General features: G+C 36.9%; 2 protein-coding genes across 10 annotated transcripts in view; one reads left to right on the forward strand and one right to left on the reverse strand.

The window, feature by feature from the left end:
* LOC112541063 (uncharacterized) overlaps positions 1 to 16,231 on the reverse strand; it is a 381,739-nt gene that overhangs the window by 346,313 nt on the left and 19,195 nt on the right. Inside the window, exons 4-6 of one of the 8 annotated variants that reach the window (XR_015796100.1) lie at positions 11,072 to 11,193; positions 5,569 to 5,633; positions 451 to 4,813 (exon numbers count right to left, since the gene is read on the reverse strand). The exons of the other annotated variants lie outside the window; for them this stretch is intronic. The gene's annotated coding sequence lies outside the window, so the exon portion shown is untranslated. Of the gene's footprint in view, positions 1 to 450; positions 4,814 to 5,568; positions 5,634 to 11,071; positions 11,194 to 16,231 lie in introns of those variants that run through there. 8 annotated transcript variants of the gene reach the window in all.
* RSPO3 (R-spondin 3) overlaps positions 1 to 16,231 on the forward strand; it is a 57,956-nt gene that overhangs the window by 34,603 nt on the left and 7,122 nt on the right. For both annotated transcript variants that reach the window (XM_025168929.2, XM_007421005.4), the window contains exon 4: positions 271 to 468. In XM_025168929.2, the coding sequence (XP_025024697.1) occupies positions 271 to 468 (198 nt within the window). The remainder of the gene's footprint in view (positions 1 to 270; positions 469 to 16,231) is intronic.

Here is a 16,231-nt window from a genome sequence, read left to right on the forward strand (position 1 = left end):
GACGGCTGGGTGATGCTATAAAGAGGCTACATGTCACTAGTGGGAAAATGACCTTAATTTTGAACAAATAAGAATTGCAGCCATATTTGAGCAAATGAAAAAAGGTCCTTGAGAAGGAGTCATTTAAGATGATGCAAGATTCAAATTTAAAGAGAGATTTTCTTCCTGGATCTATTTTTCATTTACAGACTAAATACGTGATGTGCAATGAAAAGGCTATACTTCGTAGGCTATTGGCCCAGATTTATTTGTTTCATGTTTTTGTTACAGTGCATTGTAAAATTAATGAATGGAGCCAGTGGAGTCCTTGCACAAGGAAAGGAAAAACATGTGGTTTCAAAAGGGGAAATGAAACAAGGGTCAGAGAAATCCTACAACTTCCTTCAACAAAAGGCAAATTATGCCCACATACAAGTGAAACAAGAAAATGTGTTGTACAAAAAAAGAAATGCCAGAGAGGAGAAAAAGGTACTTAAGATTGTTATTGCTCAATATTTTTAACTAATGAGTATCAATTCCATATAAAGGCTTATTTCACCAGAACTTTTGTTGGGCCTTAACTGTAGTTTTTGCTTTGATTAAAAAAAAAAGTTATAAATTGACATAGTGTGTTTGTATTGTTGACTTATGGGCTTTGCCTCTTCCAACAAACAAAAATAGTTTTTGTATTTGCCAAAAATACCTTAGAATCATATTTTCTTTTTATACTACTGTATAAACATGATGCCACTAATTTAAGTGAAATTACTGTTTAGCAAGTCTGGAGAAGAGCATCTCAGCACTACTTAAATTTTGCTCTCTCTATATGGCCTAACAACTAACAGTATTTGAGATTCAGTGGAATAGTTGTATAAGCTTCCAGACAGCAGTATTATCTGAGGCTTGAAGCTCTTGTCAACAGCTTTCATCACTCACAGTAATGTTCAAAGTTGTTAGGTATCTAAAACTCTGGTATACATGGCTATGACAGGCAGTGGGAAACAGATTCATTAGTGTAGCATAGTGCTACAAAAGACAGTTGATTAGTAGATCACACTGTGCAATTTTTGTGTGTGTGCCTCCAATTCTTCCAATCAATTTCATTTGCTTTCCCATAAGGGTACTCTATGGGAAAGGTTTTTTAATTTTTAAGGAATGTTCTACTAAATGAGTTTTGTATGACAAATTAGCTTGCTGTAGGTAAAGATAAAGTCTCTTCTGAGTTGAAGTCTGCTCCGGGTGATATCATAGGCACATCCATGTATTTTTTTTTTTTTTTGGTAGCGGGGGGGGAATAATGTTATGGAAGTGGTTTGCCATTATATTCTTCCAAGTCTTTTTTTTTTTAGTTTTCAGTCTAGCCTATAGCTTAGCATGCACAACGTAAAAGTTTCCAGCAGTTAATGGATGTAACTTCCAGAGATGCGTTGGCTACATTGGGGAACAGCAGCATTTGCTATTTAAGTTTATGGACTTTAATTTTTTTCCCCACCTTTTAAAATATGTGCACTGTAGCAATGTTCATGCTCCTTTAATGATTACATACTACAAACAGCCTTACATTTATTGGGTAATATGCAAATTTCAAAGTAGGTTGCATTGAATATTTGCAGGAAATGAAATTAACTGTTTATACATTTTATGATATATTTTAATTTTATTTACTTTCAGGAATTCAGTTATATAAAGTTATCTTATGTGATACAATTAATATGTTTTTGTGAAGTACTATTGGAAACATGATGCAATCGAGCTGTAAAATGTAATTTTTCACTTGACAATTGCTACAAGAGAAAGCAGAAGTTCAAGATAGTTCCAGGAATAGTCTGAAAGCAGTCAGTGCCTTCCAGGAGACAGACTGTATGCATGGAAGGGGCTCTGCATACATGTAACAACTGTTTCACATGTACAATACTATATTGTATCTCATTGTGTATAGTATAGGACTAAGAGTTTTTAGTATTCACTTATTCCAATTACACCTGTTAGCTCATAATCCTGAGAAATATTGTTAATAGGTAGTCACATGGTCAAAAGTTGTATTTGAAAAGTTGAAATCTGATGGGTTGTAATTTGAATCCAAATACTTTTTGCCTGAAGTTATATAATTTGTTGCTGAATACTTTTGCACATGAACCAGAAAGGAAACAAGTGCAAATCAGGATCACTATTGTCTTCTGCCATTCACCACAAATTCTTATCCATAGCAGGAAGTCAGAGTGCACTTGCCCTAAATTAAATATACCTCTCCATTTGAATAACTTTGAATAGTTGATGCTTTTTCACTAAAGGTTGAAAAAGGAGAGATTTTCATTCTTCCATTTCAGCGAACCTAATAAAATTTCTTTAAACACAGTATTTAGAGTATCTTCATTGCACGAGGCTTCACCATAATCCACATGAACTGAGCATGAGATGGTAGCCTAGAATAGAAAAGTGCTATCTTGCAGGTATAATGGAAGAATAGTAATAAAGAAAAAGCTATCTTTCAAGAAGCTTTCTATTATTTCTCATTTTATTGCTCAGAAACTATAATACCCAGCCAAATAACTCCAAGAACATATGAAAACCATTGATTTATCCATCCTGGTAGAGCAGAATTATATTTTTAAATGACAGTGCAAAAGTAAATGGAATGGAAAACTCACAATTAACAAACTGCCATTTGTAAAGCCAGGGCAGGAAGTAGAAAGATAAGTGTTCTGTATTCTTCTGATATTCTGCCTACATTTTCCCTCTTCCATTGGTACACCTCATAATAGGAAAGAATTTTAGTTTGGGCCCATAGAAGGGGAATGAAGGAGCTTTAAATTCTGCAGATCCAAAGCTATCTGTTTCCCACCACAGGTCTTCTGGTTTCAGTCTGCATCATTAGCAGTGATGCTCTGTCTGCAGAACTTTCTACTTCATTAGAGGAGCTCATCTTCATCAGGACAGAGGCAACGCCACCCCATCCAACCACTTTTGGATGGAGGAGGTTAGGATCACTTCCTGTGAGGTTTAAATCATGTGTTTGGATTCATAGAAACATCCCTAATTAATATGTGGCTAAGTACAGTAATACAATAAAGGTATTTTAAATTAGTTGACTCTTTTGTATAGAGAATCCAGTAGAATGTCCTTTTGGGTTTTTCTAGAACACTATTGAATTGAAATCCAACAGTCCAGCCATTCATTAATGTTAAGATAACGGTGCTTCTATGTAAAGGCAATGTGATATAATGCAAACAGGCTTAAACTAAGATTAAATTAAGTAGTTTTATTTATACCTACTCAGACACCAACCAGATGCAGACTTCATTAAAATGTAACACAAAGAAAAATAGGCTACTCATTTCTGTAGAAAGAATGAATGTGTAATTCATCTCTGTTCACTTTCCTCTGTTCATAATCATAGAATTTTCTAGTAATAATGAGATTTGAAGAAAATCAGCAGAGACACACTGTGAGGTCCATTAAAGGGGGGGGGAAAGCTGGCAGTCTTAAAAAGTAGGGAACAAACTCCCTTGCTATTCTCTTGCTCACTATACTTAGCCTTACTTCTAAGTATGCAAGTATGTAAAGATTCATAGAGCTGAAAAGCCACAGAGCCCAGTGCCCTGTTTAGTGCAGGAATGCAAATTAAAACATCCCCAAAAATTGTTCTGACTTCATTTGAAAATTCCACTGATGAATAACCTACTCCCTCTCTGGATAGTTTGTTATACTGTGAAATGCTTTTACTGTTAGGAAGTTTTTCCTAGCTTTCAGTTGGAATCTGCCTTCCTATAATTTGAATCCATTATTCCATACCCTTCTCCCTGGGATGATTTAAGTAGTTGAAGAATGTTGTCATGTCCCTGTCTTCTCCAGGCTAAATATTCTCAAGTATTTTACCCTTTGTAGGATTTAGCTTTTAGTTTCTTGATTATCTTCTTTGCTCCTCTCTGAACCTGTTCCATTTTGTCTAAATCCTCCTTAAGGTATGGTGCTGGGCACAACACTCAAGGTTTGATTTGACCAACACAGGACAAAGTAGAATGGTTAGTTGTTAGATGATTTCTGTTCAACAGAAAAGCTCCTTGTTTATAGGCTGAGTCAGCGGCAGACGTGGAATCAGAGTGATGAGATCAGAGTGATGCCAGCCCCTTTTCTACATGTATCATGATGTCACCTGCCTGCACAAAAGGGATGGAGCTTGTAGTGTGATACTGTAATGGATGAAAGCATCAAAGGCTGCAGGAACTGCTGGGCTGAGTTTGCATATTCCTCTAGTTAATTTTTTTTTAGCCAATATTTGATGAGCCCAAAACTAAAGGAAAGACTATTTTGTGCATTAGCAAAAACTGGAGCTTGTTTGGCCAATTCCTAGTTTATTTTTAATATTTTGTTTAGCTTTTGTTTTTTTTTGCCTTGCTCTTCTGATTAAATGGACATGGTATAAAAACAAGCAAGAACAAGCCAAGAATCTACAAAGAAACTATGCATCCTTATTTGTACATCACACCAAGTCACTGCTGCAATCATACCTACAACAAAAACATGATTTCAGACTGGCTAACAGCAGCACATTATTCCAAGCCAAAAACAAATAAACCAATACTATGATTATGATTTAACACAATGTGTTATTATAAAGATGACAATGAAACTATTAGCTTATTAACAGAACTAAAAGAGATTGTCTAAGTTGTTATACAACACTCAGGACAGAGAGAGGTTCAGAAAGTCAAGCTGCTTGAGGTCCAGAGTTATAGTGGCTCATTGTTGGATTGTATTAAGCCATGATATCTTGTATTTTTAGTGTGTTGAAATTCAGAATGGCTGGTTTCACCAAAGCAATCTAATAGACCTCCTATTGAAAGGACAGCAAAGAACAGATTAGGATATTTCTGGAATTTGCAGTTGGAATATCACCATCATGGACAAGATGGGAGCTGGAGAAAGTCCTAAATGAAACTCATACTCATTAGTTATTTCCAAATGGTCAGAAGAAACCTTGAGATTATTATCCAGGTATTACTTGAGAGAGCAATACATTGCCCAGTACATTGCTATGAGAAAGTCCCTATAGATTTGACTTAAATTATTTTGTGAACCCACCCAGGGTGATCTAAAATCAGGAGGAGTCTGGTAGCACCAGTGTGGTTTGTAAACCATTGTTTATGATGATACGTTAACTTAGCCATTTGTGCCTTATTTGTGCAACTAGGATTAAACATAGTTAACTATGGCTTAATATGAAGCATAAATCAGGTCACCCTAACAAAGTGGATTGATTACCAATGTCTGCAAGATATACCTGAATGCCAAGAGAGTACAAGCCACTGGAAAGTAACTTTTTTTTGTGGCTGAGGCTGCATTTTTTAATAATAGCTTCATTCTCTCAGGGACACAAGGGGCATGGGGATGTTGTGGTAATGTCATCAGAGTAGTCATGACCAACGCTTTTGGCATATGGAGATTGAGATAATTTAAAGTAAACTTTAAACAACTATTGTTAAAGAACAACAACAATAGATGAATTTCAACAAAAACAGCATGTTGCATAAATTCATGGTAAAAGGTAGATAAGGCCCACTGTAGCATTGCAAAATAACAAAGACTAACCTTGTTGATTAAGTTTTGCACAAATCACCAAACCTTGTTGATTAGGTTTTGCACAAACTTATTTCCTGAAATGCAAAGCCTTGTTTTAATTTGCAGATAATGAAATTAGGAAACTTTAAAATAAAACACCACCAAGTTCTCTATTATAATACTGCATTCAACTAACTTCAGATACTTTAAATAATATTGTTAGCTTGTATTTGGCTCCAGGGCATTATTCTCAGTATTAAATGGAAAGAGACATTGTACTGGATTGTTCAGCACCTGACATAGTACATAGTGCTACAGGAGCGCAGAAATGGGAAAGTAAAGAGTTTATTTTGCCCTGAGCTCTAATGTATCTTCCATATCTCCTGGGGTAATGGCAATATTGTAATTTACAGTGGAGAATAAGGCTGTTAACATTTTATATACATATATATATATATATACAGTAGAGTCTCACTTATCCGACATAAACGGGCCAGCAGAACATTGGATAAGCGAAAATGTCGGATAACACACAGTAACGATTGAGTGCAGTAAAAACAAAAACCGATCTGCTGCGCCTGTTGCAATCGATTTTTGCGTTGTGGCACCGCAGCATCAGGAGCAACAAGAAAGAGTACACTCACGCTCGCAAACAAGCGGCACACTTTTCTCATCGCTGATTTATGAGTGTTGTGTTTTTTTTAGGGGTGTCGGATAAGACGGAATGTCGGATAAGCGAAGGTCGGTTAAATGAGACTCTACTGTATATATATATATACACATACATGCATATACACATAGACACACACACACACACACAGAGATATTAATTAGACACGAAGATGAACTATTTCACTCCCAGGAAAGAAATATAAAGCTTCTACACACTGAAATAAAGAGATATGTAAACAAACAAACAAACTTGGGGACTTGGCAGCTGGATCATATCATTCCTGCACAATTCTCCAGCAACAGCATATGAATGACCCCAGTGTAATTAAGGTTAATGCTCTTTCTTTGTACTTGTTCCCCAGGCTGTAGTGGCTTCAAAATTAACATGAAACTAATTATTGTATCTCAGTGTTGACATTTTACATACACTGCTGGGTCATCATAACTTGGATCTGCAACTGTAATTCTACTAGTATAAACGACTCATGAAGTACTGGGCCTTTAATTGTCTTTTTTTCTGCCAACAAATCCTCTCATTGCATTTTATTTTTTTCTCTTACAAGGAAGGTAGCCCATTTCTGCTTCAAATGAAGCACTTTGAGAATGAGGTTGTGGGTTCCCAATATAAACACATTTTAATGAATTGGCTTTAGCTTTAGTCATACTTAGAAGCATGACTAAAATGCAACCAGAAGGGGAAGAAAAAGAAAGGAAAATTTTACTATTATTCTGGACATCCATAGCCTGCCCCTCCCTCCCTCCCTCCCTCCCTCCCTCCCTCTCTCTCTCTCTCTCTCTCTATATATATATATATAAATTTAAATCTGCCCAGTAAGTTTCTGGGAACAGTTGCATCAGTGTTTAAAACATAACATTTTTAAATTCATAAAAAGAAAATGAATTAATAAATAGCATAGGAAACATAATAGATTAAATACTTTATTCCAGTGCAGAGTGGTCGGTCTGTCTTAAAACAAATGAGTCAGAACGTTCATCCATCTCATTTAATGGAACTTTCTCACCCTGTAATCATCCATGATATTAATACTGCTAGCAGACTAAATTTATACTACTACTATAACAAAATTGGTCCTTCAGTTTTCTTCTCCTTTGAAATATGCTTCCATTTTTGCTACCTTTTTCTCAGAGAGCTTGAGAATTTCTTTTACATTTCCTTGATATTATTGATCTTTTTTCATTGCTGCAAAGTAGATATGGGTTGGGGGTGTTATATTTTACTATTACACATTCGTCCATTACTCTGTAGCCACTTTGCTCTGTGGAAGAGTTCCAAGAGAAGAGTTTCTGCTTGATGTCTTTCTCTTTGGACTTATTTGAAGTGTACCAGGGGATACTGACTTTTGGAGAGATGATTGTACAATGACAGAAACTCAGATCTATCCTTTAACGATTTAATCTATCAGAATTCCACCAATATTTATCCTCTTTTGAAACAAGGAGGCAATTACAGTTGCATCAAACTAAAGAAGTAGGGAAAGGAAAAATGTAGAATATATTTTGGGGCGTTGCACTACAGGTGGTCCTTGGTTAATGACCACTTGTTCAGCAACTGTTTGAACTTATGATGATGCTGAACTAGTGGTGGTTACAACCGGTCCTCGAAGTTCTGGCTGTTGCAGCGTTCCCACAGTCATGTGATTGTGATCCGTGATCTTCCCTGCCGGCTTTCCACAAGCCAAGTTAATAGGGAAACTGGCAGGAAGTCGGAAGTCACAGTCATGTGAGGTCACTGCAGACTTAATGACCTGCAGTGATTTGCTTAATGTCGGTATCTGGGGACTCCTGGAACTGTCGTTGCTATGCAGAGTGGTCACGTGACATCACACCTTACGACTGCATTGCTTAGTGATGTAAATTCCAGTCCCAATTACCATTGTTAAGCAAAGACTACCTGTAATTTATACTTTTTTTTCCCTTTTTTCTTCACTAACATGTATAAGGTGGCTTTATGCTTTAAGAGATATAAAAGCCAGTTTGGTGTTCATGTGTCTGCTTCATGAATACCAAACTATGGTTGCTGGAAAATCACTTTGCCAGCCATCATCATCTATTACCTTTTTTTAAAAATTGAAGATGTCAGATATTCAGCCCAAGATATTATCCATACTAAAGATATATTGTATTGTTAAGCAATGGCCCCTGTCCGAGTTAGAACCGTGCACTAAATAAGAAGCACTAAAAAATTTCATCACCAAGCACGTAATTTCAATGAACTTACATTTTGAAACTGGCATAAAGATAGAGCGAGGGAGAAAATCAACTGGGTAACCTTGGGTCAGTCCCTCTCTCTAACCCTAACCTTAACCCCTGCAAAAAAAAGTTATCTGAAGAAAGATTGCATGCTCAAAAAGTTATTCTGAAGAAAGACTATATGCTCAAATACAGTGGGCTTACTCTAGTAAATTGAATGGAACCTGTTGAAGATCCCTTGTATCGTACTTTTACTATGTGTGGTAGAGTGGCTTCCAGAGCCAATGTCAAGATTAACTTTTAGGAAAGATGTGGAGGCCTTGGTATCACAAATGAGCCCATAGCTGTTCCACATCCTGTGTAGCTACTCTTCCCTCTTCTACCCACTCAAGAGAAGAGAGGTTACATATGTCCTTCCCAGAGTAGGTAAAAGAGGAAGTGTAGAGTCCTTGGGGTTCTCTGAGCTTGGTTGTTTTCTTGCAAATGTTTCGTTACTCAGCTAGGTAACATCTTCAGTGCTAGAATGGAATGGGGTTTGCTCTCTGTTTATATACTGTGGCATGCCGTATTGGGGGGGGGTAGGTTTTATTTTGTTTTATTTTTTCCTCTGGTAGTTCCTTGATTAGGGTATTGTTTACTGCTTGATTGTATGTCTGGTGTTAATCTTTGCTTATCTGGGTGATGATTGCTGGTGAGGAGATGTTCTGGTCTTTTGTTTTCCTTTCTATTGTCTCTTTTGAATAGTGTGTAGATGTTGTTTATGTGCCTGTTGATGGCTGCCTTGTCTGATTACCAAGCTTCTAAGAATTCCCTCGCATTTTTGGATTTAGCTTGGTCTACGATGCTGACAGCTTCCCAGTTGAAACTATGGTTAAGTCTGTCCATGTGTTGTGAGATTAAGTAGTTTTCATCATGTCTTCTGACTGCTAGTTGGTGTTCATGGATGTGCTCTGCAAGCCTTCTGTCCTGTTTTCTTAAGATGTTTTGGAGGGCTTTAGTTGGTTTGTGTGCTATGGAGATGTCATGTGGTTGTAATAGGCTGTTGGTAGTGTCTGAGACGTTTCTGATGTATGGCAGTGTTATCCTTTTCATAGCTTGTGTTGGTTGTGGGAGGTTGGGTTGTTATTTTGGTAATGGATTGGTACCATTACCAAAGTAACAACCCAACCTCCCACAAGAGGAGCTATGTAAGAACATTATTCAAATGAGCACAAATGCATTGCAGCAACCCAGAACAGCAGAAAAAGAAAACAGACCACCTATACAACATCTTCCAACAAAATGGATATCCACGCAACTTTATCAAAAAGTGCCTGACCACTCAACCTACAACACAACCAACACAAGCTATGAAAAGGATAACAAACCAAAAGACCCAGTAGCCCAAGAAGAAAAAACAGGAGTCATCTACAACATACAGTGTAAGGACTGTAACAACCACTATGTAGGACAGACAGGTAGGCTTGCAGAGTGCATCCATGAACATCAACTAGCAGTCAGAAGACATGAAAACTCCTTAATCTCACAACACATGGACAGATTTAACCATGGTTTCAACTGGGAAACTGAGCATCTTAGACTAAGCTAAATCCAAAAATGCAAGGAAATTCTTAGAAACTTGGTATTCAGGCAAGGCAGCCATCGACAGGCACACAGAGATAAACAACATCTACACACTGTTCAAAAGAGACAATAGAAAGGAAAACAAAAGACCAGAACATCTCCTCACCAGCAATCATCACCCAGATAAGCAAAGATTAACACCAGACGTACAATCAAGCAGTAAACAATATCCTAATCAAGGAACTACCAGAGGAAAAAATAAAACAAAACAAAACCCACACCCCCACCAACACTGGCAAGGCATGCCACAGTATACAAACAGAGAGCAAACCCCATCCCATTCTAGCCCTGAAGATGTTACCTAACCAGGTAACAAAATGTTTGCGAGAAAACAACCAAGCTCAGAGAACCCCAAGGACTCCACAGTTCAACCCTGAGCTACACATATTCTCTTCTAAAAGAGGAAGTTCCTGTGTCTCTTCATTGACACCTACTTTTTCTCTTGACAATTCACTGGTTCTTTAGGTAATTAACCATGCAACAGAACGGCAAGGTAGTGTAGCAGCACTATGCAAGGGGTTCCTAGGAAGGATTCTGGGTAAGAAAGACCAAAGTCTACCAACTAGAAAAGAATCATTCTTATTAGGACAACTCTTGTTTTGTAATACTGTAATCTGATAACAATATTGCAAAACATAACCTGATCATACAGATGAACATCTACAATATTTAAAGCAGAGTCACAGAAACTACAAAGGTGTATCAACTTTGAATTATTCTGAGAACAAACAAGTGGAGAAAGAAATCAGTTAAATATCTGCTGTGTGATTATAACAATAGCACATTAATGATGCCAAAAATATCTGGGTTTAGGGTTACATAGACCAGATTCTATGGATTCTAATCAAGTGAGCCAAAACAAAGCATGCAAAACATATATTTTCCCTACTATTGGAAAACACACATTTATATATCACATTGCTTCCAATAATCTGCTTGCTCTACCAGACACCCCAGTTATCTTCACCTGGCGTCTTTTCTAAGAAGACAGGGCACCCAGCTACAGCAAGGGAGGCAAGCAACTTACCTTCCTTCAGCTGTCCCCATAATGAATTAGAATATGCTGCCACTTAGTGCTTAGGAAGGGAACTGGATAGATGGGTTAGAGATATCTTTGGCTAGCATTTCAGTATCTGAGTATTGGAAATACTGTAAGTGGAAGAGAAAGGAAAGGCAGGGAGGAAAAGAAAAACAAATAACATATAAGCACCTCTATTAAGCTCAGCCAAAGTATGAAGAACATATGGAGGAACAGACTTTTTAAACGTAATGATGGCAAAATTTAATACGGCTTAATTATATTTCCATGAAATACTTCCATGCATAGCAACACAGTTAGGACATTGTTAACCACCAAGCTCAGGAACATTTATTTATTACTCTATTATTAGCCAGGATTTTATGGGATGCTTTCAAAGTGGTATTGAGTCATTGGCATCTCTCTTCCTACAGCTTATTCCAAGGATCACCTTCACTGCAGTTTTTATAAAGGAAGACTGGCAAAGTACAGTCAGTTCCATTTATTAGGAAGTGGCTTAGAAAGTGTCCAGAAAAGAAAGTCAGTGAAGGCATAAGAAAAACTATTCACATCAGGTCCAAAAGCCTGTTATATCATCTAGTCTAGACTCCTACCTTACATAAACCATATTTATCAAATAATTGTGACATTAATAACAGTTAAACTCGAGCACAGTTTAGGCAACTAGGATGAAATAAATTGTAATTTAGTCTTTCCTCTGTATGATCTCTAATGCTGAAATAATAGAGAAGAAATCTTCACCTTACAGTGTATAATGGTAAAGTTGCTATAGATGCCATGTTTCTTTTACAAAAGACTCCATAGGTCACATTTATTTATTTACAGCATTAATTTACAAACTTCACTCCTGTCAATTAGGCGCAGGGGACAATTAACAAAATATTAAAGTTAAACATAAAACCAACAGTGCAAAAACCATGAAGTGAATGCTGAGTTTGGCATTAAAATTGGAAAGTAACAAAGGATTAGGATTCCTATATAACCCAATTGTACAAAACACCAAATTTAAATCAGAAGAAAGCAGCAGCCAGTCTCATCTGCAACTGAATTCCAAGCACTGTATGAAGCTTGCGGAAAGGATTCAGCTTTTACTGATGTATGAAAATACTTTTCAAGAGAGAGAGAGAGATTTTTATTAACAGTGGTTTAACAGGTATTAGCTGACATGGGTTTCAGACATGTCTGAAATTGAGAAAATATGTTTCTCCATAACACATGCTGTTTGGACTATTTGTGTGTATCCCTATAGCAACTAACAACTGCACATTCAGTTGCATGCAATAAAACATTTGTTCAAGGCAAATTGAGACTGGAGATTGACAGAGAAATAGTTATACCACAGCAGTTTTTTAGGTAATATATTATTAGAATACTAGTAACCGAACTGGAATTATAAATGTAGAAGAATCTTATTATTCTATATTAGTGTTTTAAGTAGAAGGATTTAGTTCTAAACATATATTTTAATGTATACTTTTTTTTCTATTGCAGGTAGGCAATAGTCTTATACAATTATCTGATATTAAGAAACCAAAATCACAGTTAATATTTCTAAACAAATAAATTCTCAAATTCCATTGTGGACCTAGCTCCCTCCCAGCCCTGTAGGTGAATGGCAAATGTAAATACCAGTGAATAAAACATTTGCTTAATTGTGGGTTTTGCTCTCTTTTTTTGCTCCCCCCTCCTTTGTTTAGATGATCATAAGGCAATTCACATATATAACCCTTTTAAAATTATAATCCTTTTAAGTTTTATGCTATAGAAAACAGTTGCCTCAGTACAAATATTCATACAAATGGTGAATATGCTTTGCTCTTGATCTTAAAAACTGTGCTTTCCTCTTGATCTTAAAAATTGTGCTTTCCTCTTGATCTTAAAAATTGGTTCAAGCTAATTTGCTTTCTAATTGTCTCCATCCATAGGTTTGCTACAATCTGAGGGATATGGTATCAAACTAAATTAGAATTCCAAAACAAACACAGCTAGATTCCTACATCATGAAACAAACAGCCTTTAATTCACAAAACTGTTCATTTATGGCCCCATGTAATGGGTGGCATGCCATATTTAAGCAGTGTCTTGTCTTAATTTAAAACTAATATGTAACAAATCTCATACCAGGCTTTATTTTCTTCCCGCCTTCTGTTCCCTCTATCACATGTAACTATTTACACTGATAATATGCTCCATTCTGCAAATTCTACTTATTGCTGGCTGGAAATATCTGGCCCCATTCCCATAAGATACTTAAACCAGTCAGTCACTAAACCAGTCAAATTTCCTCACTGGTGATTCTGGCAGTACACAGTATCTAGATCAAAAATTACAGTTTTGACAATATGGAGACTCCATCCCCTTTCTTCAAATGGCACCTGATATATGAACCCTGCCACCAAAGGAGTATTGTCAACTCTTGAAAATTAGTTTTATAAAATGGAACAACCCCACTATTTAACTTACATTGGAATTAGCTGATCTCTCTGCATTAATATAGGTATGTTTAGGGCTAAATTCAACCCCCTAGAATCTTAGCTGACGGGATTAACTGATTCTTTTTTGGTGTTCTCATACCACACATAAAATTGCTGATCTCCACTGACCCAATTAAGAGTGTTGTGGGAACAGGGCCATTGGTTGTAGAAGGATTTAGGAATTTAATTAATTAATTAAATGAATACATGATTAGAAATATGCATATACATTAAAAGGAACTGCCAGTGAGTGATCCAAGTGCTGAAACATCAAAATATGGATAATAACTCACCTACCATTTATTATAATTTCATCATATAATTAGGGTCGTGAGATCTGAGGTGCAAAAGTTTAGATAGATGCTAGACAGAAACAAAGACTTAGAGTATTTTCTGCTGCCATCCAGGAATTGCCTAGATCTTTGCAACCAGACCGGGTAGTCCAAATACTGGGCACACCATTTAAGAATTTCCATATGTATTGCTATTGATTTATTGCATTGAGCTGTTACCTGAAAAAATTAAGTTTCTGTAAAAGCAGCTGTTACCAACAATTTCTGTTTTAGAATTATGGTACACATACATTCACTACATAAATTGTTTATAATATGCCTGTGGAATTCAGGTTTCTTGCTCTTTCAATTCAGTGCTGGCTGATTTATTCACATGTATACAACTCACCCTCCCTCAAAAAACATAAGAGGGTATATACCTAGGGTTTTAAAAATTCAGTTTCCCACACATATTTTGCACAAATTCTGTGAGGTAGATCAGGCTGAGAGATCACCACATGAGAAGAGGTGAGATAATGAACAAATGAGGAGTATGAACCTGGGCCTTCCAACTGGTAGTCTGAATCTAGTCTAACTATGATACACTGCTCTTTGCCTCATGACTTTTAGCTGTATTTGTTTCCTGTTCTGTCACAATGCTGGGCCCCAAGAATAATGAATCGGTACTGGTTCTTTCAGCAGCATATGGACCTCTTGACTTTCAGCACAGCTGCCAGAGAGATGCCCCAATCAGCTTCATGAGTTCCTTCCATTAATAATTTAGGCAGATTAGCCCTATATTGTCAATTGGCTACAGTGGGGGGCTTAAATAATATAAAGCATAGTAAAGTGAATACATCCAAGTTCTTGACTGCTCCTTTTCTTTTAATAAAGAACAAAAACACATCTTGTTCAGTTTATCCATGATAAATATACATATGTGTTTAAATAGTTGCTTGTAATCATTCTCTTTAAATGCATACTTTCAAGAAGGCCTAGAAACCTTTAAATGCTCAGTCCCCTGTTTAAACAGTGGCAAACTGCACTACTGGAATTTGAAAATCTGATGGGGGGGGGGAGCATCAAGGTAATTGCCGAGACCACGTTAGTTTGGCTGTGTGACTACTGGGCTATTTTCAATGGCACAGCTAGGTCTCGGATTGTTACAACATTTTCTGGACCAGCTTGGTCTTTATCCGATCCATCTAGGCACTTTGGAGTTCTCAGAATAGTATAAAATAATAGACAGTGTAATTGCTAATTTGGGCCAGGAAATCTGAAAGAAAACTTCCTGACATATTAAACTGCCTGTAAATTCTGATCATCATTAAATAGCTTATTATATATTTTATCACTTATGGAAGTTAGGTTGGTATGTTCTTGTAATAGGATTTATTTACCCGTAGCTAAGTTGAAGTTTTTCTCAAGGAATGTGTGGTTGGCTGCCCTTTGCATATTTTAGATGGAGAGTTCTAATCTGTTCCATCAAACTTTTAATAGTATATGATCCTGTTTTATCTTCTAACTGCAGCTTTGATTTTTGGACTTTATTGAAATGAATGGTTCTACTTCCATTTATTGTTCTGATGGGGGGGCTTCAAGGTTAAACGTATGGTACTTTTATTGTATATTACAAATGTGTAATGTAGCTGTTTATGGTTTTGTGCATGCTTAATAGCACTTACAGTTTAGGAAGAAGGAAAAAGAGGCTATAGGATAGTAGAATTATATTCATGGTATGTATACCATACTTTGTCATGGTAAGACAAAGCTGAATGGCCAAATCTATGAAGCAGAATGTATTACTATATTGGAAATTCCCATGAAATAGCCACTTTTCTTTGTAAGTTTTCTACCCAGGAAGAACTAGTTTTTGTTGATCTTATTCCTAGCAATTTTGCTTCAAGCAAACTTTTTAGGACTCAACAGGAGATGTCATCCTAAAGTTTAAACTATCTACCATCACTTCAGTGCATAGGGCAGTTTTCTCAACCTTGGCGACTTTAAGATGTGTGGCCTACAACTCCCAGAATTTCCTCAGCCAGCCAGGCTAATCATAGCCAAAGCTGTAGGCTATGTCCCATGTATCTACTTTATGTGACCTGCAGGTGTTAACGTTCAGTGACAAACTTACAGATTCTTCATCTCTGAGCCTTGTTATCTGGGAGGAGTTTGAGCCGGTTGATCGTGAGGAAGTGGAAAGGGTCCTTGTGGCTGTGAGCTCGGCCACCTGTGTTCTGGACCCATGTCCCACATGGTTGGTCAAGGCCTCCTGAGAGGTGGCATGTAGTTAGGTCCAAGCAATGGTTAATGCCTCTTTGTAGGATGGGGTGGAAATGCCTGCCTTGAAGGAGGTGGTGGTGCGCCCCTTTCTCAAGAGGCCATCCTTGGACCCAACAGCA

This window comes from Python bivittatus, unplaced genomic scaffold (genome assembly GCF_059951505.1).
Source record: "Python bivittatus isolate LINGU-HERP-01145 unplaced genomic scaffold, Pbiv_v1 ctg000020_np1212, whole genome shotgun sequence".
In the NCBI taxonomy this organism is placed as follows: Eukaryota; Metazoa; Chordata; class Lepidosauria; order Squamata; family Pythonidae; genus Python; species Python bivittatus.